Source organism: Nannospalax galili, unplaced genomic scaffold, assembly GCF_000622305.1.
Source record: "Nannospalax galili isolate Female #2095 unplaced genomic scaffold, S.galili_v1.0 scaffold9, whole genome shotgun sequence".
Taxonomy (NCBI): Eukaryota; Metazoa; Chordata; class Mammalia; order Rodentia; family Spalacidae; genus Nannospalax; species Nannospalax galili.
This window is the reverse complement of record NW_008360332.1, coordinates 3,214,599-3,238,146: the sequence shown is the minus strand read 5'-3', so window position 1 is coordinate 3,238,146 and position 23,548 is coordinate 3,214,599. Positions and strand designations below refer to the sequence as shown.

General features: G+C 38.3%; 1 protein-coding gene across 19 annotated transcripts in view; it reads right to left on the bottom strand.

Moving 5' to 3' along the window:
• Window positions 1-23,548, bottom strand: part of Adgrl2 (adhesion G protein-coupled receptor L2) — a 189,784-nt gene that overhangs the window by 53,690 nt on the left and 112,546 nt on the right. For all 19 annotated transcript variants that reach the window (XM_029560275.1, XM_029560259.1, XM_029560264.1 and 16 more), the window contains exon 4: window positions 478-587. In XM_029560275.1, the coding sequence (XP_029416135.1) occupies window positions 478-587 (110 nt within the window). The remainder of the gene's footprint in view (window positions 1-477; window positions 588-23,548) is intronic.

Here is a 23,548-nt window from a genome sequence, read left to right as displayed (position 1 = left end):
CATGAATGGAAACATGCAGCACCTGCCTCAGTTTCTGCAACGGAAGCTTTTACCAAGCTCTCAAGTCACCAGGACAGGAGGCAGCTATTTAAATCAGGCATGATTAGAACTGAAGTCAATTCCTTCAGAAAACTGCAAGCCAAACCAATTTGTCAGCAACTGGTATTGGGCAAAAGTACAGATTTCTATCTGCCCTATTGAATAGCTAATTCAAGTTTGTTTTCTGGAAAAACACTAGCCTTAAAAGCCAAACACTTAAGAACACAGACAGACACTTGGCCAGCACCACGCTATGGCTTCCTTCCACACTTCATGAAGCTAATTGGAGTCCAGAGTGAGTGAGCATTCTGCATGCATAATGGTTTTGAGGGCCATAAACATTTGCTTCTTTCATATGTGGAAGGTTTCAGCACCAAAGAGGAACGCTGGAGAAAGTAACAAAAAATAAATAAATAAATAAATAAACTTCATACTTACTGTAAGGAACACATTCATATTGAACTTCAAGGTATTTATATGTTCCGGGGCATGGATCAGGAAATACATCTGACCCAGTAACTACTATACACTGTGTTCGATTGTTGCACCTGGAAAACAGAATGAATCAAACTCGTGAAACAAATGGTTTACTTTTACTTGAGAAATATACAGGGTTGACGCAGACAGACCAAAAAAAAAAAAAAAAAAATCAATTGATATCACAATGGTGCAATAAAATTCCTATTTTCCTTACATTACAATTTAAATATTGTGGCGGACACTAAATTATAACTCAAAGTGAAAAGAAAATAGTTGGCCTTTCCCTACTAAACATATCCTATGTGTTTTAATTTGGTTCCATCATATTTAGTAAGTTAGAGGACAGAACTACCAGGATATTTGATAACATACTCAAGAGTGAAGAATTAGAGTTAAGAAAAGGTATCAATCAATGGACAGAAACCCAGGGCCATAAACCGAACATATGAACAAGTTGTCACAACATATTAAAACAAATGTGGACCCACATTTTATCCTGCACACCCAGTTTGTGTTGGGTGTTCTATCGCAGTCACCATTGTTTAAAAATATCTTATTTTATTATTTTTTATTTTATGTGTATGAGTGTATTGCCTGCATATATGTAAGTGCACCTGTGCCATGCAATGCCCACGGAGAACAGAAGAAGCCATCGGATACCCTGTAACTGGAGTTACAGACACTTGTTAGCTGCCATGTGGGTGCTGGGATTCGAACCCGGGTCTTCTGCAAGAACAGCCAGTTTCTTAACTGCTGAGCCATCTCTCCAGCCCCATCTGTCTGCATTTTTTAATGGCATACTCAGCTACTATATTTCACCTATATGTGAAGGACTGCATAAATGGCAGAGGGCATTTAAAACATTCAGCAGAGGGCCTAGAGCAGAGTGAATGTCAAGGCATCTGTGATGCTTTTCACAGATGCTGTGCTTCCTTATATCAGATGGGACTATGCGGCCAATGCTTCCCCATCAGGATGCTCTGAAATTTAACATTAGAAACAAAGCCACAAACACGACGCCCAAAATATCCTACATGTTATTCTACAGAAGCATTTCCTTTTCTTTGTCATTGAGTCATCAAGGATATTGGAATTAAGCTAGAATTCCTGGCAAGATGGTATTTAAGTTCTATAAATTGACCCAGATGTTCGTTCCATAAGCTTCGTAAAAGGAAGAACTATTTCTTCTATAATTTGATTTGACTATAACCCAGTGGAATGGAATGTTCTCAGGGGTTTTACTATGCTTCCTGGTCGTATACACATTAAGAAGGCAAAGCAAGCAGAAGAACAGAGCAAAATTCATTCAACAATTTAAATACCAAACATTCTATGGTGCATAAAATAACTGGGTTTTTACAGCAGCACTTTACAGAATTCTGGAAAAAAAAAAAAAAAAGTAGCCCATCCTAGTACGAGGCACCCATGGTCAGGGGGAGCAGAATCTCATTAATGAGGAGAGACGTGTTAAGTCACACACATTGGAGGCACTGTGATGAGTAACCCAGGGGAAAATCTTTCTTGAAGAGAGAGACCATGAAGCTTCCACAGGATTAAACAGCTGAATCTTATCATTCAAAACACATCACAGCGAACTTCAATGAATTCACCATATTGAATAAATTGTCACAACACTGAAATATCTGCTGCAAACAGTAAAATAATGTTTAGTTTGCCATGCTCTATAATGCAGTATATTTTATTTTTAAGAACGTCATGTCCTTTAATTTTCCAGAACAGTGATATAAGTAGTATATCTCTTGCAACATGTTTTGTTGCCTTTAATCTCTACTTAGTTTACTCATTTTGCAGAAACTGCCAGCGGTTCACCATTTAGTATAAGTGAATTATTTTAACATGAATCATAGAAACAATTTTTATATTATAAAAGTTAGAACAGCAAGTGGATTTCAGATTCCTCTATGGTCAATATCTAATGTTTCAACTTCTGTAGAAACATAGTTCTGAGGTCTCATTTCTCTTCCTTCCTGTTATAGCAATAAGAGATTTCACTGCTTCATAAAAGTGGCTTGATCTCCCAGGAATCCTCAGCACTACCCTGGTCCCCATCAAACACTAAAGTTCTTTCATTTCCTCTCCTGTATTTAGTCATGCCTACGGGGATCCTCCTCCAACCTCATCCTTACATTCTTTAGATACCAAGAAATGTAAACTCCTGTATGTTGAACATCTCTTTCATCTTCTCTCTCTGTGTATATTTTATAACCACTCAAATACATGCTGATCTTTTTTCTAAGAGTTTGAAAATGTATTTGTAGAAATTCCACAAGGTAACAATTCAGTTTGTGAATCAACTTTTTACATAGCCTCATTCCCACTTTTCGCCAAAGGAGGAGGAGAAAGGGAAAGGGGTTGAAATGGATTAAGAACATCACATGGGGGTTTGGGAACAAGGTGAGAGAAAAGATGTGTGAATTGTTGTCACTTTCCAAAAATAAAAGAAGGTAATGGTGCTGGAGAGATGCAGAGGACATGAATTCAGTTCCCAGCACCCAAGTCATGCAGCTCACAACCACTTATAACTCCAGCTCCAGGGAGAACTGATGTTTTCTTCTGGCCTCCACAGGTACCTGCACATATGTGACATATACTCACAGAGAAACATATGTATAAATAAAAATAAATCTCCAAAAAAGAATATAGAGAACTGATATTTAGATCAAGGGTAGTGAGCTAATCTGGCACGCCCAAGGTCTTAGGTTCAATCCTCAGCATCTCAAAGAAAAAAACAAAAAACAGAACACACTGAATACTGCCCAACTTTTCCCCACTCTTAATAAGTATAGAGGTGACCAGGTGAACAGACTGCAATAGGGGTCTGAAACTATTCTTCTCAATTTCACTAATTTTTTCACTGAACAAAGCACTTGCTGTAACATAGTCAAAAACGATAAAGTACGCAGCTAGGATCATAGGTAAAATTGAAGGTGAAATGGACAGGAGTTCCTGTAAGAAACAGAGCTGTACAGATTTTTGAAACTCAACCTTCAAACATATCATAAATGTTCATTTTGCATTTTTAAATTCATGTTTTTGTATGTAAATTTTTGTTTATATCAATGTATTTATAATATAGAGAGAGGAATTAATAGAGAGAAGTTGGAATTTGAAGACTAAAATAGCGAAGGGTCAATAACAGAAAACCAAAGCTGTGTTTACCAATATCTTCTTAAAATATTTTGTTTATTTTTATTTTGTGTGTATAAGTGTATTGCCTGCATGTAAGTGCATCCTTGTCCTGCAATGCCCGAGGAGGTCAGAAGATGGTGTCAAATTCCCCTGGAACTGGAGTCATGGATAGGTGTTATCCACCATGTGGGTGTTGGAAACCAAACCTGGGTCCTCTGTAAAAGCAGTGAGTGGTCTTGAGTGCTGAGCCATCCCGCCTGCACTGTTTACCAATACCTTAATTCATTAGAAGCCTTTTGAAGGATCAACACAGCCAGTATGGGTGGGGGTCAAGAGAAAAATATCCAATGAGCGCTCTCAATACAAAGAAAGTGTGAAAATTCTTTTAACTTGTATGCTGTGGGTAGGACTGGAAATTGCCATCATTTAAAAGATAATAAGGAACAGCTTACTAGGCCACAAAGTACCTCCTAACCTGGGGCTCAGCTTCCAATTATCACTGCAATGCAAATGAAAAGGCAACACAAGTCCAGAAGGAAAGAGGTTCCGGAATGTCTGGAGTGTGTATTTCCACAGAGATGAAGCCTGACTCACCCCAACCCCCATATAAAAATAATTCTTTATTAGTTCCATTAACGGTTAAAATATTGATATATATTTGATACACCTTGTGGATTCACTAGATTAATAATCTAGACATTAGGCAGAAAAATTGTGAATGGGAACAAGTATAAGGGTAAACAAGATTTTTAAAACAGACATTTTAAAATAGACAATTGTAATTTGTAGGAACTAAATTACTGTTCCTCATAAAGAAATGGTTCCTAGACATAGTTTAAACATTTCCACTTTCAAATAACCGGCTACTCAGTACTGATGCAGATGCAGAGATGCCTGAAGACAGCACAGCAGTGGTTTCAATGTGGTCCTCAGAAGCACACCAGGTTCAACTGGGGCCTTTGAGAAAAGAAGGTTCCGCCCAGGAGGAACAGGATGCAGAGCTCAGGAAGAGAACCCCAGGACAGGCTTCCAGCATGGAGGGTGATTTGCATGAGTCTGAGAGCCCCCAGTATAAAACTTGGTAAGTTTCTTTATCTTAAGAGTTAAAATTTTATGTTTAAAAGGCATAAAGTCATGCTTTTGCTCTATAAAATTTCATAAGAACAAGACAGAAAGTAAGAGGTGAGAATGATTTGTTAGCAGGTTAAATGGAGCTTCAGTGCACTGAATCTTCCTTGTTCAAGTGCAGGAATCAAGGGTTTCTGTTGTCATTTTAAGCAAACCCTCCAATCCTTTATTGGGGGAGTCAATATGGTATCTAAGGACATGTTTTCAACAAATATAAACTTACTTTTTACAGAAAAGAGAAAAAATATATATAATCTTCTTAAAAATTTGCTTGCTAATGGAAATTCCTAACACTAAATCTGAAATTAAAATTTTGGTAACTTACAAAAATCTGCTGTGTTCCACAGGCAGATGCGATTTAAAATAGAAAAAGCTATAATCCACTCTAAACATTGCTTAATTCTCTGTAGTTAGCCTTTCCTTTACTTAAATCAACTTTAACGTGGTAGTTCAGCTTTAAGAGGGTGTTAAATAAGGGCAGATAACTCTCTTTAGAGGGAACCTAGGAGAGAGATAATGACCAACAAGCTTTGGGAGTTTAATTTGCGATGTAATATGCCCTGGAAATAAGTGTAGATGCACTGAAATTCTCAGCCCCCAATTCAAAACATTTACTTATTTTAAGTATTCTTGAAACAAAGCTTCCAAAAATCTTTGAATCTGGCAAATGAAGACAATATCTAACTGTTTCGCCCAATTAAGAAAAAATACTTATAAATTTCCCCCTGATCTGGGGTAGAGTTCAGGGGCAGAGCACTTTCGTAGGGTAAGTGAAGTCACAGATTTAATCCCTAGCACAGCAAAACAAAACAAACAAGCCCAATCGCTATTATTTCTATAACAATTCTGGCTGCAAACTTCTGGCTACCATATCAAAAAGAGCTCTTGCCTTGTTCTTAATACTGTCCCATATACATACAGAGAGAATACTTTACAGAACGTGAGAGTTCCACAAAGAATGAAGTAAATGCTTTGAAAATCACTATGTTCAAATACCAGTATAAAAGTGTTATTTCTGACATCAGTGTTCACAAACTGGCATTTATTCATAAAATCATCCATCATAACAAAGAAAATCCTAAAACTTGCTTTATAGGTTATAAATTGGCAAAATATCGTATGTTAGACAAAATTTCAAAAACCTATTCTTAGAATCTTTCTTTACCAAATGGAGGAACCGGAATAAAAGAAATGAAGTCAAGTTCACCTCTAAAACCTGAATGGCCACTGCTAACTCTATTTATTACCCAGCCCACTGCCCCCTTAGAGTGTACTAATGGAGTATTCTTCCTCAAACAAATAAACAAATCCAAACCCTTTGGACACTGGCAATTTAAATAATTTACTATTCACAAGAGAATGCAAATCTATTTCATGGCCAGTAAAAATGAGAACAATCATAACGTGTCATTGCTTAGGCTTATACACAATATACTTCAAAGATTACCTCATACATTTCTTAGCCATCTTAATTTGTAGACTGACTTCAAAACACTAAGAAGGATTTTAAACCATTTTTTGATTTCCTATGGTAATGAATGTTTCAGGACTTTGTATTACTTTTAGGATAAACTGTCCAATGGAAAAATATAACAGATGAAAAAGTATTGTATTATTAACTTACATATTCGTATACAGAAATTATTCAGAAAAAAGTATTGTATTATTAACTTACATATTCGTATACAGAAATTATTCAGAAAAAAGTATTGTATTATTAACTTACATATTCGTATACAGAAATTATTCAGAAAAAAGTATTGTATTATTAACTTACATATTCGTATACAGAAATTATTCAGAAAATGTCACATGCAATCCACAATGGTATCACAGTTCTGAAGCTCGGCGATCAAGGCTGAGGCAGGAGAATCACAGCTCAAGGACAGGTTGGTTTCCCCCAGGCCTACTCCCATAAAGTTATGCAAGAATTAACAGCAACGTTTGGAAGAAATATTGCCTTTTTATTTGAGAGAGACAAAATACTAACTGGTTCATGTACTATTAATTAATCATAATTATGCTGAAAAACAATACAGCATGTAGTGTCGGTTCTGTTCGGTAATAAGACCACTTACTGAACTGGAAAGATTCATACTAAAAGTACACACTAACAGGAGGAAGAATTGGGTCTTCAGTTCTAGCTGACTGATTGTGAGGTTCACAAACAATGCACTAAATATAACAACTTCAACTTTCTAAAGTGGGAGTGTATTGCCTCCTTAGAAGTAGGCTGATAAGGTTAAATGGGATAATGAAGGTGAACCTCCCACAATGTCTGGATAACCAGGAATTCCACCACCACAGAAAATCTCAGGAGCAATGTGCCTTATATAAAGTGGACACAGATCTGCACACGCAGAGATGCAGAACACCCTTTCCTCCTCGAGGGAACTGCCTGCACCATGTGCATTCATTCTGATGTGTGCCTTCAAAAGCAGGCCAAAGTTAGTCACGCAAACTTGTTTCCATTCCAACTCTAATCTTGAACTGTACAATGCTCGACAAATTGCTTTTCCTCTCCTTTTGATTATCTTCTGCTCATTATTACACGTTACCAAGTGCAAAGTATGGAGATGAGATTCCACGTGTAATCTATTGTGAGAGGTGTTTTAATCAATAGTCTTGTTCTGCTGATTAAGCAGGGGCTTCTGTTTTGGCAAGATAACATTAGCTTCTCCAGTCATGCTCCAAAAACCATTGGGAATCTTCCCTAGATCATTAGATATGCTACAATGAGGCTTTGGCGCATTTTCTTTTCTTCCTTAAATTACTTCTTCACTGTCCCATCGTTCCCCATCACCGATGGCACCGCATTATTACTGTTGCTCCCCCGAAACTTGCACTGGAGCTATGTCTCCAGGCCATAGGATGCCATTTTCAATTGAAGCTTCTACTTGAAAATATAAATTAAGAAAATTTCATTATCTCCTGCCAGAGGCCATTATTCACCACAGTTCTAAGGAAGATTAAAAATGCAAAATCTACCAACTTGAACAAATACTCCAACATTCTACAGAAAAGCTCAGTACATCATGAAGGGAATGAAATTCAAGTTTGCTTAAATTTGAAATGATCCCGCCAAATGCATCCAGTTCTTTAGTGAGTCTACACACTCAGTGAAGACTGTTGACAATTCCCTTCAATAACTGGCACTGTTATTTTTAAACTTCAATTACAACAAACTAGCAATTCTAGGCACGCCCACTCCACACGCCCAGAGTTATCTTCAATCTTAAAACATTCACTTTGGGGGAGGAAATAGAGGCTTCCAAGGTAAGATATCAAGCAAGGGCAGTCTTGATCTGAAGGCCAGCTACAAAGAGAACACTCATAATGGTATCCCAGAAGAATCCAAGCCACTCCGTGGGTGAATAATATTCTCCACATGAGTGAATAGAATGCCTACAGTTGAATCATTTAATATGGTTCTAATAAAAAGAGCGAGAATGACATTCATCCCTGAGCTTCAAGTAATAATAAAAAATAAATATGTAAATTAGAACACTTTATTCTGTTCAAGGACACAAGCCAAAAAACATGTAGATACCTTGCAATAAAACAGGAAGGATGCAGGGCACAAACATCTAAAGAGAAGTTGCCAGTTTATACTGTGTTTTGACAGGGTCTCCCTAGTCCCAGCCCACCTGGAACTCACTATGTAGACCACAGATCTTCACTTGTCTCTGCCTCCCAAGTGCTGGCATTAAAGGCGTGCACTACCACACCAGGCATCAGCTTATAAATTCTTATCGGAGGTGAATATACCCCATGCCTGTATGTTTCTGAATGAACGAAATAATGAACAGTTAACCTGGTGATGTCTGCTTATAAATACGTGTAGCTAACAGAAACACAACAGACAGCCAATTCTGTTTCTTATATCAGCTGTTCCTGATTCTCATAGAATTCTGTCTATTTGGACAGAGTTTTATATCATGAAAGCAAGTAATAAACACTTATGATATAGGTAATTTAAGGGGAAGGGAACTAGTGCCTAGCTTACAATAATTCTCTATACCCTAAGGGTTTGAAATGGCTCTGCCTGTTGTCCTTACTTTTACTCCTTTCAGTGCACAGCAGATGACCCAAAGGCAGTGGCAGGTAAGTTCCAGTACAAACAGATTTATTGTGATGGGGTGAACTTAGAAAGGGTTGAGGAAGTTACCTCCAGACTTCAGGGGACAACCATTCTCTCAGACGCAAGAGGGAAATGGTTAAGTCAAGTATATGCTTTTAAAACAAAGTTCATAACAAAATGCTCTGGATATCATCTAAACTTTCACAGAGCTAAGAAAAGCAGGTCCTGCTTTCTTTAAATATTTATTAATGATGACTGGAGAGCCTAATTGCCAGGTAAACAACATTAGGAAGTTAAAAGGTGTATAAGAGGTGTTCTACAGGAATTCTTCCCTTTGTCATATAACTATGTTCTCCTAATTTATTTAGGAATTTGTGGACTCTAGGAGATTTCTATCATACAAAATTTAATTCTTTAGGCATGCTAGGAAATTATACTGTGTGCATTATGTAATATTGTCTTATTTAATGTCTGTTGAAATGACTGAAATAAATTTACTACTATATCAGACAGAAACCTACAGTATCAGGTTTTACACGCATAGAGAAATAATTTGGAGAAATTAAAATTCTGTTCCATTCAATTGCCAACATATTGATGTGATCAAATGTTTTTAATACAATCTTGAATTTTCAGGGTTGCAGCGATTAAATCTTTGAAACTGCAGAATACTGCAACGTATTGCATACAGAGCCATTAAAAATGTTGTTTCTGTGCTACGAATACACAAACCCATTTGACTGTTAAAAAAAATATTGTTTGGAGCCAGGCGAGGTGGCGCACGCCCTTGATCTTTGTGAGTTTGAGGCCAGCCTGGTCTACATAGTGAGTTCCAGGACAGCTGGGGCTGCAGAGAGAGCCTGTCTCAAAAAGAGCTCCCCCCCAAAAAAAAATATAGAGAGAGGGAGAGAGAGAGAGAGAGAGAGAGAGAGAGAGAGAGAGAGAGTGAGTTTGGAAAAGAGTAGAAAGCTTCTTCCAAAGAAGCTAGAAGTAAATAAAGTCTGGCCAAAAAAATCTCATTTAAATTTATTTCTAAAAAGGGATCATGTAATTTGTTTTAGATGCTGAAGACACGCCATGCAACGCCTTCCACAATCAGTTGGTGTCTGCCAGGAAGTATACCATAAAGTATATGCATTCTAAAATTTGTGGCTAATTTGTATCTTGAAGACTACTAAAATTATCTTTAAAATTCCACATTAATTATTAAAATAAGCATTCTGAAGAGGTGATGCTATACTAAAAACAACTTTCTATGTTTTAGAAACCACTGAAATTCCTTGCAGTTTTTACTGGACCTTGGGGTCAATTTAATGCAAATGAGGTTTGACTCATTCAGAGCCTTATTAATCCTGCACAACATCTCCTGTTTGCAGAAATGCACATGCCACACAAATGGATTTACTTTTATTAGCAAAATCAGATGTATTTATTTGTGAAGCATGCCACTGAGACTAAATTTCATTCACAAGGTCATCAGGTCTGACTCCTTAATGAAAAGGATAAGGTCATTTAAGTGAGGATAAAAACTAGATAAAACTATATTTTAAAAATATTTCTAGAGTATTACTTCTGTACCCAAATCCTCAAATCTTCCACTATAACAACAACAACAAAAAACTACCTGTGAAAATTAAGAACAATTATTTATGAAAAAGTTAACCTATTACAGTTTACGATCTCATAAACTATCACATTCTTCAACAAGGAAAATGGAAAATCGCTATGGGATGCCCTAGTTAGATTAAATTAGCAAGAAAAGTGTTACCAGACCATATAAAAGACACAACGGAACAAGACATGACCTTGCAGAGCCATAGCAGCAATCTGTGATGTTTTCCCTCCTATAACCCTTGCTAATTATCTGCAAAGTTACAAACCCTTTTGTTATGGGTTGTTTTTCTTCAAATTGTGAGGGGATTTTGGTTTCTAAATATTTAATTAGTTTTTGTTATGATGTGAGAATTGTACAGGCTAAGATCTTCAGAGCCCATGCTCCTCCTAATTATCCTCAGATTCAGATTGGTCATCCCAAATCTTTTTCATTTGTAATTATTTACTTCTGAAAGATCATTCGGTAAAGAAATACTTTCACCCTTACGGCTCTCTTCTTCCACAAATGGTTCCACTGGTCTGTTAATTACCCGCTCAGAGGATTACAACGTGAAATAAAGCAAAAGAACCTGTAACTAAAAGGAATTTTAGAGGACGAAGCTGAGTGCAGATTTGTGTGGTGTTATTTTAAATTAACACATTCAAGATTACTCCCTTGGTCTGAATATGATTTTGATGAACATGAAAATTATGCTAAAAGGTTTTTTTCCTGACTCAGTATGTTAGATAGGGTGTCATTTAGTCAGTATTGTAATGAATAAGATAAATTCCCAGTCTAATTGATAGCTAATATAAATAAGTTCTGCCTCTATATATCTCACTTTGATTAAGCACAGCAGCAAATGTTGATAAACTTATACAAATCAAACTGAACACTCAGAAATAAAATGGCAAGACTTTTGAAAGCATGGCTTATTAAAAGAATTGCAGCTATGCAAAACTTAAAAAGTAGAACTCTGTTAAAGTACTTAATCAACCGAGTAAAAGTTTCTCACATTTTATTAAAATGATTCTAACATTCAGTTAAGTGCTCGGTGTTTCTTTCAAAAGGCAAGAAAGCATGGCTGTTCATTACTCAAATTCAATTCTAGATCTTTGCCAAGCAATATATTTCTTCTTCAAACTTCTTTTTCATCAAAACACATTCATTATATTATTACTTTTAAAGTCATTTATTTTCTTCACGCAATGTCTAAGATATTTGGTAGTATACAATATCTGACATTATTTAGAAAGAAATATGCAAGCATATCTAGAGTTTTGAGAGGGTGAAAGGAGAGAACGATGTCTTCATGACATAAACTGACTCAATAAATCAATGTTGCCATGGGGAAATAGGAAAAAGTTTCCACAAAGGGAAAACTTTTTACTCTGAAAAGTGTTACGTGATTGTTTCAAAGGCGGTGAACCGTCTTCGGCTTTAGCTCTGTACCTCACAGAGCACTGCACCCACATACGATTCCTAATGTTCTCCTTTGTAACCCAGGAACAATTCATATTAGCCTTCGTTTTCTGAGATTCTAGCCTTTTGATCAAATTACATCACAATTCCCTGGGACTTCTCATAAAAGTCCTAATAGAGGATAGTCTTTCCACAATTTAAAACTGTTAGTAAGTGTGCCTCCGTATCAAGTATATGCTCATAAGAATAAAAATAAGGTAGCTACAAATCGTCAATCAAGTATCAACCAAGTTAGAATCAAATTTGGACAATACAACAGCTTTATCAGCAACTAATTTACTTAGAAAACAAAAAGCCTGCTTAACTGTGTAGGATTAAAATCACATAGGTCCAGTGGGTGTGGTGATGCACACTTCTAATCCCAGGCCTCCAGAGACAGAGGCAGGTAGATCTTGGGGAGAGATGAAGGCCAGCCTGGTCTACATGGCACCAAGCCGGCTGAAGCTACAGGAATGTTCTGTCTAAAAACAAACAAAACTATATAAGAATCAGGCCTGTAACTGGAGTGGCTGAATTCTGCTCCAGGGCCCTGTCACCCGCCCCTCTTCTCCCTAACCCTTTACTTTCTTGCCCTTCAATCTGAGTCCATGCTCCTGGGAAGTCAGTTTTTAAAACCAATGACCTAAAAGGATCCCTCATGAATACAGATAAACATCCAAGGGCAAGAGGGTTTGAATTATCAAAACCACACCCTAAAAAAACAGAAACACAAAACCCCAAACAAAACATAGAAAGCACCTAATCCATAGGTGCAGCTCCATATTGATTTTTCCTTCCCTTCCTCCCATCCCTCCACCCTCTAGCCCCACCTCTTGCCCCCCCCCAAAAAAAAATCACAGGAGAAATCTTTCCATGTAGATTTTGAGATTATCTTAATTATCTCTGTAATCTAAAACAGCATACTAGGGGACTAAATCAAATTTGCCAGATATCTCTACACTTAGTTGGTACAGAAATTACCATGGACTTGCCTTAACCTAGGTTCATCCTTTCCAAGGAGATTCATTTGAAGGATCTTAAGGCCCTATGGTAGAAAATTCTCTGAGCTTAGGATAGCAGGCTTCTGATCTGAGCAGCTGCTTCTCTGGTTCTTTCTGTGTGATGCCTCTGTGTGGCCTAAGTATTGACTACCTGTTGGGAATGAAAGAGACCGATCAACAAGGCCATAGAACAGGGTGAGAAGAGCCAGTGGAAACCAGGCTGGTCAGGAGTACTAAATTCTTTCCTGGTTACCCAAACAGAAGGATCGCTTTCTGTCTTTCCCTAAAGCTACCAATGTCCATACATTAATTTGGCAATTTATCACATTCTGCTTTGTGTGCAGTACCTCTTATAATTTACAATTAGTTCTTAATAAACTCATCAATAATGTCTACAATTAAAGTATGCTTACATTGTTTATTCCTCAAACACTCCAGCATTTTGCTTTGTTTTATTTTATTTTTATTACCTGATAGAGACTTAGTTTTACCTCCCTGGTAGATGTTAGGCTTCTTTTAAATCTGTGTGAATGGTTAGTAGTATTTTTACCAAGAAGTGTTCACTCAATGAATGCTTTCTAATGCTTTCTAAAGTGGAATTCTTATTCTGTTTCATCACATTTTAAAAAAGGAATTAACAACTTAAAATGGCTCCTGATACTTGTCAGTTGTCATCTCCTTAAGAAAACCTGCAGAAATTTCGTATGGAACTCTAGCTGATTTTTGGAAGATAAGAGATTGAAAACAATAAAGGCCAAAGCTTGAAAGACAGACCGGAGAGGCACTCAAAGCAGTGAGCTGAGCTAGGGGGATGGCCCCAAACAACCCCCAGTACCCACATCTGAATATATCTGGATATAGACCATGAAATTCATATGAGAAAACATAAAAGAAGAATACTTTGTGGTTCTTACACTCAAATTTAATGGAGTCTCATTTGACTGATAAATACATGACAAATTTCTCTGGCTTACCTCTGATAAATCAGAAGTAATCTTTAATCATGACAAAATATTCATAATCTAATCCTTTTATCAAATTGACTACCACTGCAGGAGTCTGGTGTGTTTGCACAATTAAGAACCCCATGTTAGCTGCATATAATAAGGCATCACATTTGATGCAAATCCTTTCCCATTGAAATAAGTGCCAAGCTGACAGCAGGAAGAAGCTGATAAGAAAGCAGTGCTGCTGATGGCATTCTGATAACTGGATGCCACTCACAAGCATCCAGTCCACAGCCTGTTACCCAAAGAGCTCCTCTAAACAGCATAGATCAAGAGAAGCCTCCCTTTCCTGCTTCTCGCCACAAAGGCAACACATTGTCTTTAAACACTGAGATGGATGGGTGAAGGGATGGATGGACAGACAGATAAAGGTAGAATGGATGGAGGGAGGGGGAGTGAAGAAGGAAGGAACAGACGGGAAATAGTGGGGTTGGACGCAGAATCTACAGTAATAGAAATAGCAGCACCCTAAATAATCACATTCCAATAATAGCTATACAGTGAAAACTAACAAGAACTGCTCTCTGCTCTAAGAATGAACTCGGGTTGCATCTGAGTTAACACAAAGCTCTCGAGCCCTGGAGCATGTTCAGTGGCGACACTGCAGAGTTAAAAGTAAAGATTAAACACATCTTCTGCATGACTTTGAGGAATATAAGGAATGAGATCTTTAAAAGACCCCCTCCTCCTTAGTGTAAGGCCGCAAAGGAAAAATGAGGCAAAAGATGCTACAAGATACAGGAAGTGGGAAAGGGAAAGGGAAGAAAGGGAATCAGTGTTCAGGTGCTCACAGGCGTCAGCACCCCCTCAACAGATGGGATTCCCCAGCCATAGTTACTCCGGCCTCTCCTCTTCTCCACTGATGTCTGGAAGTGTGTTGAGGTATGTGGGGGATATGGTGTATTTCCCCCACTTTAACAAATTATATCTGAGTGCTTAGTTACCGTTTTATGAATCTCGGGGCGATGTGCTGTGTACCCCACTGTACCTTTTCTAAACTACTCCACAGCCTTCAATCTGTAATCTTGCAGATATACACATTCTTGCCAACTGTTCATAAATGTCTTGAACACATCCAGTCATTTGGTAGTATTTATTAATGAATCAAAGACAAATTTCTCAGAAGCCAAAAATGGTTGCATAATCATTTGATACAAACAAAATTAAATTTTCCCTCATTTATAGCATGTACAAATAACATGGACATGGGTTATTTTGAAAATAACGAGGGCAGAAGGCTTCCATTTGGTATTAGACTCCTAGTCTGAACTGCCTTCCTGTTAGTAACTTGTCTGGAAGTCGCAGGTCGTAGGGACCTATAAATGTTTGACTCAAGAGCTTTAAATGTCGCTAACACACGTGCAGCAGCAGGCTTGGTAGCAGAGGGCTGTGTGCTGTCATGCAGGCAACACAGTGCTTCACAAAGTTAATAAGCACTCCAATGCCACAGATCTAAACCCTGGGAAGCACCTTAAATAATGGATGACTAGAAACCATCCTTATCACTGCAGGTTAGAGACACCATGGGTCCAATTTTACTGTACACAGTCAACTCTATTAAGCAATTCTAGGATTTTCGTGTCTTACAAAAGTTGCAACTACATATGACATCTAGACTGAACACATGGTATTTCAGGAGCACAATTTTATTTGCAAAAACCAACCAAACAACAAACCCTATATGATAGTTACAGTAGTACAGTCACTTGTAACACCATGTACTTTATACTAGGAATTGTGGTCAATTTCTTAAGCATATCTTCCATGGCACTATCAGGAAGAAGAAACACTGGCCACTGCTCTTATCTTTGACCCTTAAACATTTCCATTTCAGGGACCTCATTAATGTCAAAAGACCATTAGAAGGTCGGCCCACTTTTAAGCCTCCGCCGCCTAGGTGGGAACATCTCTGTAGAGCAAAGGAAAAAGGTGGGTCATGGTGACAGTAAGGGGAAGCCAGGACTCCAGGAATGGACATGCTGCGGAGCCCAAGCCCAAGGGAGGGTTGAGGTGAGGTCAAGTAACTGACCCTCATTTTCTGTCAGCACACCCGAGCATGCTCCTCTGTGAGCCACTGAAGGAACCTTCTAGAAGGCCTTAGCTACCAGAACCACTCAGCACCTGCTGGCCCAGGTGCCTACTGACTGATCTCAGTCACACTCACAGTCACCATTTTCCCTGAGTCCCCAAGAGCTGCCCCCCACCTCAATTTTTGAGACAAGGCTTTTTTTTGTAGCCCCAGCTGGCCTTGAACTCAGAGATCCGCCTGCCTCTGCCTCCCAAGTGCTGGGACTAAAGGCTTGCGCCACCATACCCGGCTAGGACTGTTTTCTTTTTTGTATTCAGTTACAAAGCTTAATAGAGACACAGAGGTCAGAATATTACTTATTCAAGAGACAGGATGGCACAACAAAGCTGAATTTCTAGAATGCAGTAATCTTTCTTTTTTTTTGTCTTTCTGAGACAGGGTCTTCTTGTAGCCCCAACTGTCCTGGAGCTCACTATGTAGACCAGGCTGGCCTTGAACTCACAAAGATCTACCTGCCTCTGCCTCCCAAGTGCTGGGATTAAAGCCCTGTGCCAACACGCCTGGCAGCTTTTAATTTTTAAACTTATTTTCCATTGTTTCCCTAAAAACATCTGTAGCCAATATCCTTGCAGGATTTGCTTTATATGTAATATTAGCACCTTTGGCTGGGCAATGCAGGAAGTGGAATTTGAGGTAGAGACCTCTCAACACAAGAGAGGAAACCCCTCAAAGAGGTAGCTAGGAGCTGGAAGAGCCCCTCTGAAGGATGAGGCACCTCACCTCTGTTATCCTGCACTAAATGAAAGTTGCCTCTGAGGGAGGGGATTGATCCCTGCACCCCAGGCTTGTCCTAAGAAGGCTTCAGCTGTGAGCTCTGCTCAGGGCAACTCTGCTAACACCTGGGGAGGAGGGCCAGAAAAGGAGCCTGGAGAGCGCCCACAACACTCTCTAGAGTGCTAAGTGGGACATGAGTCTATGAACCCCCTTTGTCATTTCTCAGCTCCTTGATTTTTATCCTATTTTATTTTCTTGTACACACTGACACGTCAATCCTCTTTACTAAGTGGTATTCAATGGGTTTCCTATAGAGCAATGAACCTTAACAGGCAGCTTTTAATTGGCTCACATAGGAAACCACACTACTATTAATTCCACAGCTATAGCAAAAAATAAAACCATTGCTTCTCAAACTCTAAAGCAATTAGACCTCTCGGCTATTTGACTAACTCTGTTTCATGATACCCAATGCAGTTAATTATATTTTTTGATGTTAACAGTCTCTGTCATTCTCAAGCATAACTTCTCTTTGATGAATATTTAAATTATATTTGAATAAAAAATAATCTTGGTTACATTTCACACTCAGTAATCATTGCGGCTTAATAAAAGACCATTTGTTGAGGGTTGAAATAAATGGCAACATACATGTAAATGCCCCAAATCATATATTAGGTATGACAGTCAGATATGATGTCCAGCATGCCTGTTTACATACGCATTTGAAAGGTACAATCTTCTTCACATAACAACCCACAGTCAGCTTTCCAAAGCTACTGATAAACATTTGGTAATGCATACGTAGCTCGGGATGCAAGGATCTTAGGACTAGCTCATAATGAAACGTGTGGAACAGATTCATCCAACAACAAAATATCCCTAAGAAGCCAGCCTGTTCTCGCACCTTCTGTGGCTTTACTATTCTATCAAGTTTCAAAGGTCATAAGGGGGAGAGAAACGTCTTTTGATTAGAGACTATTTTGAAATTATTACCGAAGAAATACAACTTGGACAAAAGTTTTCTTGACAGAATGGCGATTATAATTAACAGCAGCCGATAAAGGAGACACTCGGAATCAGGAAGAAGGGAGAGAAAAGTGTTACAACAAAGTCCTTTAGGATCATTTGCTTAAAATTCATTTATTCTCATTTAGCTTCAAACACATTTAGTTCCATGCCTATTACAATAGGAAGTTTTAAATTACGTATTTAGCACAAACTGTGGAAATGGGTTATTCTAGCTCAAGACTTTTACTGAATCAATAAGCATTTTCCCATCTTATTTACTGAATAAATGTCCTTTAAATAAATTGAATTATTAACCTTTTAAAATCTTTCAGCTTCTCCTCTCCCAAACTCTGCAGGGTATATATACAGTTTTACCTACTGCACTTGGTATGTGTCCTGTGTAATCTCTGTATTCCAACCAAGAGCATATGGGGGGGAATGTCTGTTTCGATTGGTAAAATACAGGAGCTACAGGATTCCTTAATGTCTTACATGTTTAATGACAGACAGCTCTCACTTGATACACTACAAACTCTATTCCTTTTCTTCTTTCCCTGAACATAAGGTACCATCGGAAACATTTAAATGGTGACATGTCTTAGAGCATATTTACATCAGGATTCTTAAGGAAGTATTAGAGTAACAAGACTGTTCTCCAGGCCATTCCCTCACTAGCAATAGTCTGCACCTTCAAACTACATAAACACACTGCACCAAGTATGGAGAGATGGCTCCGCAGTTGAGCACTGGCTGTTCTCAAAGACCACATTCGGTTCCCAGCATGCACATGTCAGCTAACAACCATCTGTAACTCCAGTTCCAGGGGATTCAATGCTCTATTTTGGCCTCTGTGAACATGGCTCACATGTGGTGCACTTAGATAACATGTAGGCAAAACACTTATATACATAAGATAAAAATCAATTAAAAAAAAAACCTACCCCAAATGTAGGTAAGTTTATCAAAAATTGAGCTTCTATTTAACAAGATCCTCAAATGGTCTCAGCTTCTCTTGAGCCACTATAAATAGAGATGAATTCAAAACCCAGGGAGACTATGTTTAAATCTTGTATATTTTGCAACTTGCACGAAAAGGCGTGACCTACTCGGCCCCCCATGCATCTGCATCCACCCTTGATATGTGCCTCACATGAGGACCAAAGCCATGTAAACAGCTTATTCTGTACTTGAAACCCTGAGCCTAAATATGTATTTGAATGTTGTCTCAGGCATTTGCTACAGCAACGGAAATCTGACTATGACAGGTGGGTAGCGTGTTAAACGAGTTCTCAAATCAAGTCTTTTCTGATTGCATATGGCATGTTAGGCAATATTGTGAAAACTTACTTGTATTAGTTATAGAATACCCTGGATTGATTTATACAGAATAAAGAAATATTAAGACTACAGAATCTCTATTTTATTTTTCTTAATAAGATTTTTCCCAGAAACATCTGAAAGAGATATTATTAGCTCTACACATCTAATTGTGGAATACAAGCAGCAGTAAAATAAATCTAAATAGCTACAATATTTTTAAGGAATGTACACAGCAAAGAATGGGCTGTTAAAATATGCAAGACAGAGAGCCACGTATCAGTAAAAACTCAAGCCTCACAATCATTTTCCTCACGCAATGTCCAAAGCAGAATATCAATACTTGTATTTTTTTCTGTTGTTCTTAATATTTTGGTCTATATGTTAACCCTTTCAGTATAGAATGTTTAGAAATAATAGGGTGAACCATGATTTTTTTCAGCTTAAAGTGCTTTAAAATTATTTAACGGCAAATAAATATGAGTTTGTTTAATAAAATTAATGAATAAACATCATGGAATCACTGCTGTCTTGCTCTTAAACTGCTAATAAAAAAATAAAACAAAGATAAGAGCTTAGTAGGTGCCTGGTGCAGAGGCAAACATCTTTTATCTCTGTGTGATAGAGGCCAGGCCTGGTCTACATAGCAAGTTCCAAACTAGCTGGGGCTACAGGAGACCCTGTCTCCAAAAACCAAAAACAAAGGGCCTGGCGTGAGGAGGCACATGCTGTAATTGCAACACTCAGGAGACCAAGAAGCAGGAGGCTTTGGGTTTGAAGCCAGTCTATATTGTAGACAGTGAAAGAAAGAACAACAATGGCACCTACCCCTAAGCAAACAAATAAAAACACCCCTAAAACCCAAGTTCCTTTACTCTGGTCCAATCTGTACAAAGTCGCAAGAAAATTCCAAGTTGTAAGATGCTTATGCAAGTCTCTTCACCCAGTAATCCATGTGTTATGAAAACATAACACGCCCTTAGAAAACAATGATAGATTATTATTCAAACAAAGAATATAATGAGAAAGGGGAAAACCCCACCCATGAGGATGTGTCAGTGGAAACAAGCAATGCAGGACTGGTCTCTCAGTCTGTATTATCTACCTAGAGAACGGTCCTATTATTTTTCATTTGAGAAGGAGACACAGGGTCCCTGCAGTAGAGAATCTTTGCTGTGAATTTATTGCTTCTCCTTCATTTAAGCATGGTCATGAGCGCTACCTAGATGACTTGTGTGCTAAGCTACTTTATGATTCACTAGTCTTTCTCATACAATAAATGTGAATGCTTAATATGGTCCGTGTTCATTCCTGCCAATAGTCTCCCCCTTTCTGTAATGAGTGCTCCAATTTAAATGCCCATCGGTAAGTGACATGCAAAGTATGTGTCCAATTAGACATATCAATTAGAGTTTTAATGGTTATATATGATTGTATTAAGGGTTAGGAATCTATGCTAGTGCCCTCTCAAATCCTTGGCCAAAGAGCTGTCGTTCTAGAATTCCAGTTAGTTGTCTATAAACAACTCAGGCAAGAGGGAGAGAATTAGTGAAACCCATCGGGTGACAGAAAATAACCTAAGTATATTTTGCATAGATATGACAGGTCAGAGGCATCTGAGTTATTTATTTCTCCCCATATGCATTCATTCTAATGGACAAATGGTTGATAAACCTGAACTACAGACAGATAAAAGCACTTGGGCTAAGCAGCACAGGGGGATGAACGCAGCTTCTCAGAAGTAGCAGGCTTGGATCCTAAGGGAACGCAGAAGCATACTGAATAATCCCGACTAGTAAGCACTTACACTGTGAGAATAAAATATACCAACTCCCCAAATAATATGAAATATCAACCCAGATGAAAAGGCAGATTCGGGCTAATTTTATCCCTCTGTAAATGCCATTAGCATGGAAGAGAACTGAAGATCTTAGAAAGCAAGGTACAAACCTTATAGTTCTCTGTAAAGAGAGATCAGGAAGCATGTATTAATTTAAAAAAACAAACTTTTCCTACATCTCTGACTTGGACACAGGGATGCTTTACGAAGAATGAATGATCAATACATAGGCTGGGAAGCTTTGTGTCAGGCAGAGTATACACAAACTGAAATCTATAATCATGAAGTCTGCCAGAGGACTGTCAACAACAGTGACTGCATTTTAATGGGTTCTTCAGGCTAAATTCTGAGAAGCTTTGAAACTCATCACTTCTTATAGTTGTGGTTTTCTGCAGCGTTTGACTACCACAACTTTTAGTGCAATTCTTAATTTGTTTATGAATCAAATACTCCAGGGTAAGAGCAGAAATCATTTTTGTTAATGACTTCAAAACATTGTGACTTTTTTTTGGGGGGGGGCGTTCTTTTTGAGACAGGGTCTCCCTGTAGTCACAGCTGGCCTGGATTCACTATGGGGAGCAGGCTGGCCTTGAACTCAGAGATCCACCTGCCTCTGCCCCCCAAGTGCTGGGATTAAAGGTATGGGCCACCACTCCTGGCTCACCTTTGTGACTCTTTTATAGGAAGTTGTCCACACAATGATCTTCAAAAATCAATATCTGTAATGGTGACTGCTCTATAACCTATTAAAGTACAAATCTTTTTGAGACAGGGTCTCCTTGTAGCCCCAGCTGTCCTGGAACTCACTATGTAGACCAGGCTGGCCTCAAACTCACAAAGATCTGAACTCACAAAGATCGGCCTGCCTCTGCCTCCCAAGTGCTGGGATTAAAGGGGTGCGTCACCATGCCCAGCTTAAAGTACAAATCTTTTTAAGGAAAATATTTCATCTCAATTTTTAGGATGAGTTACTGAGAATACTTCAAAGGCAAACACACAAACTGAGCATCTCTCATCACAAAAATTTAGAAGGGTTAAAACACAAAATGCAAATTACTCAGGGCCTTTTGGATTTTGGTGTTTTGGATTAGGGATGTTCAGCTACCAAGTTGGGGCAAATATTCCAAAATCTAGTCTCTGAGACATTCCTTGGGCCTGGGACTTTGAGTGAGGGACATGGCCTGCACCTGCTGTAGAGAGTCACACTCCTAAATGAGCATGAAGTAGCAGACAGAGAGTGGAACAGAAATAGACTTACCTGATGCTTAACTGACACGGGGGTACCAGGGGAAAGGAGGAATGAAAAATTCTGACACGGACAGCAAGCACCCAGCAGCGGTGCTGAAGTTTCTCTGCCCATCACCCCATGTAGAAGGGGAGCTTTCAAACTTAATGGAGAAATTCTAACATTCTAATATGAGGTTTCCAAAGAAAAATGTTCTCTATTACAAAAATAAACATGTCTCTTGCTACATACATTATTAAATACCACAATTTTCGAAAATTATCGATGAAAAATTCACTATTTAAGGCTTTGAATTTTTAGAGCTGAATGACTGTATATGTATAATAATTATTCATAGGCTGGGCGTGGTGGCACACGCCTTTAATCCCAGCACCTGGGAGGCAGAGGCAGGCGGAGCTCTGTGAGTTCAAGGCCAGCCTGGTCTACATAGTGAGTTCCAGGAGAGCTGGGGCTACAGGGAGACCCTGTCTCAAAGAGACCAAAAAGTAATAATGACAATTATTATTCATTTGCAACCCAGCTGCAAAAATAGTGCTTCCATCCATTCTCCTCTATTTCTTTCCAAACAAACTAGTAAAACGGTATACAAATTCCTTAAAGATTTACCTTCCCCTAACACTGAGTAGGGGCTACTTACAAGCTGCCCCTATAAAACTATTTTTGAAATCATCTCAACATTGTCCTCTGCTTTTCAATAAAGTTATATTTAAACTATTGTCCTTCTTCTGAACATATAATTATAAGCTACAATATAGTACAACTTTAAAATGGGGTTTCTGCTGTTAGTTTTGGAATCACTGTATTTGTGCCAACACCCCATATACTGTTTGGAGATTTGATAACAGTGGGAGATAGGCCAGCAGCATGCTTTCCCAGAATTTAAATTTCTCCAACTTCTAAATCTTTTTAAAAGTGCTGTAATACCAAGAAACACAACACTTATAATTTCATATTCCATCTTGGATGCTTTCTAAAACTTGTAATGGCGTTTTCCTGAACAAATATGGGTCTGAACTATCTACTAGATATTTGCTGTGTTCTTAAATGTGTACACGTGCACGCACACACACGCACTTCAAACAAAGATTGTTGTTAATGCACAACTGCTCAACACTAGCTTTACCAGATCAACTCTTTGTTCCAACTCCTACTGTTTTTTCTTTTCTTTCTATTTTGGCAGTCTGCAATCATTCCATAAGGTTTTCACTTTATACTTCTCTCCAGCCTGCTTCAAGGTGCTTAGCTAATGTGACTACCACTGCGTAAGATCAACGGTCAAGATTGGTTGATTGTTAAATTGAGTCTTATATCCACAGCATAAGACAATTCCCAAAGCTCGAAATAATAGGTTCCCTCAAAATGTTTCATATTTGTTTTGTTTATTTTGAAT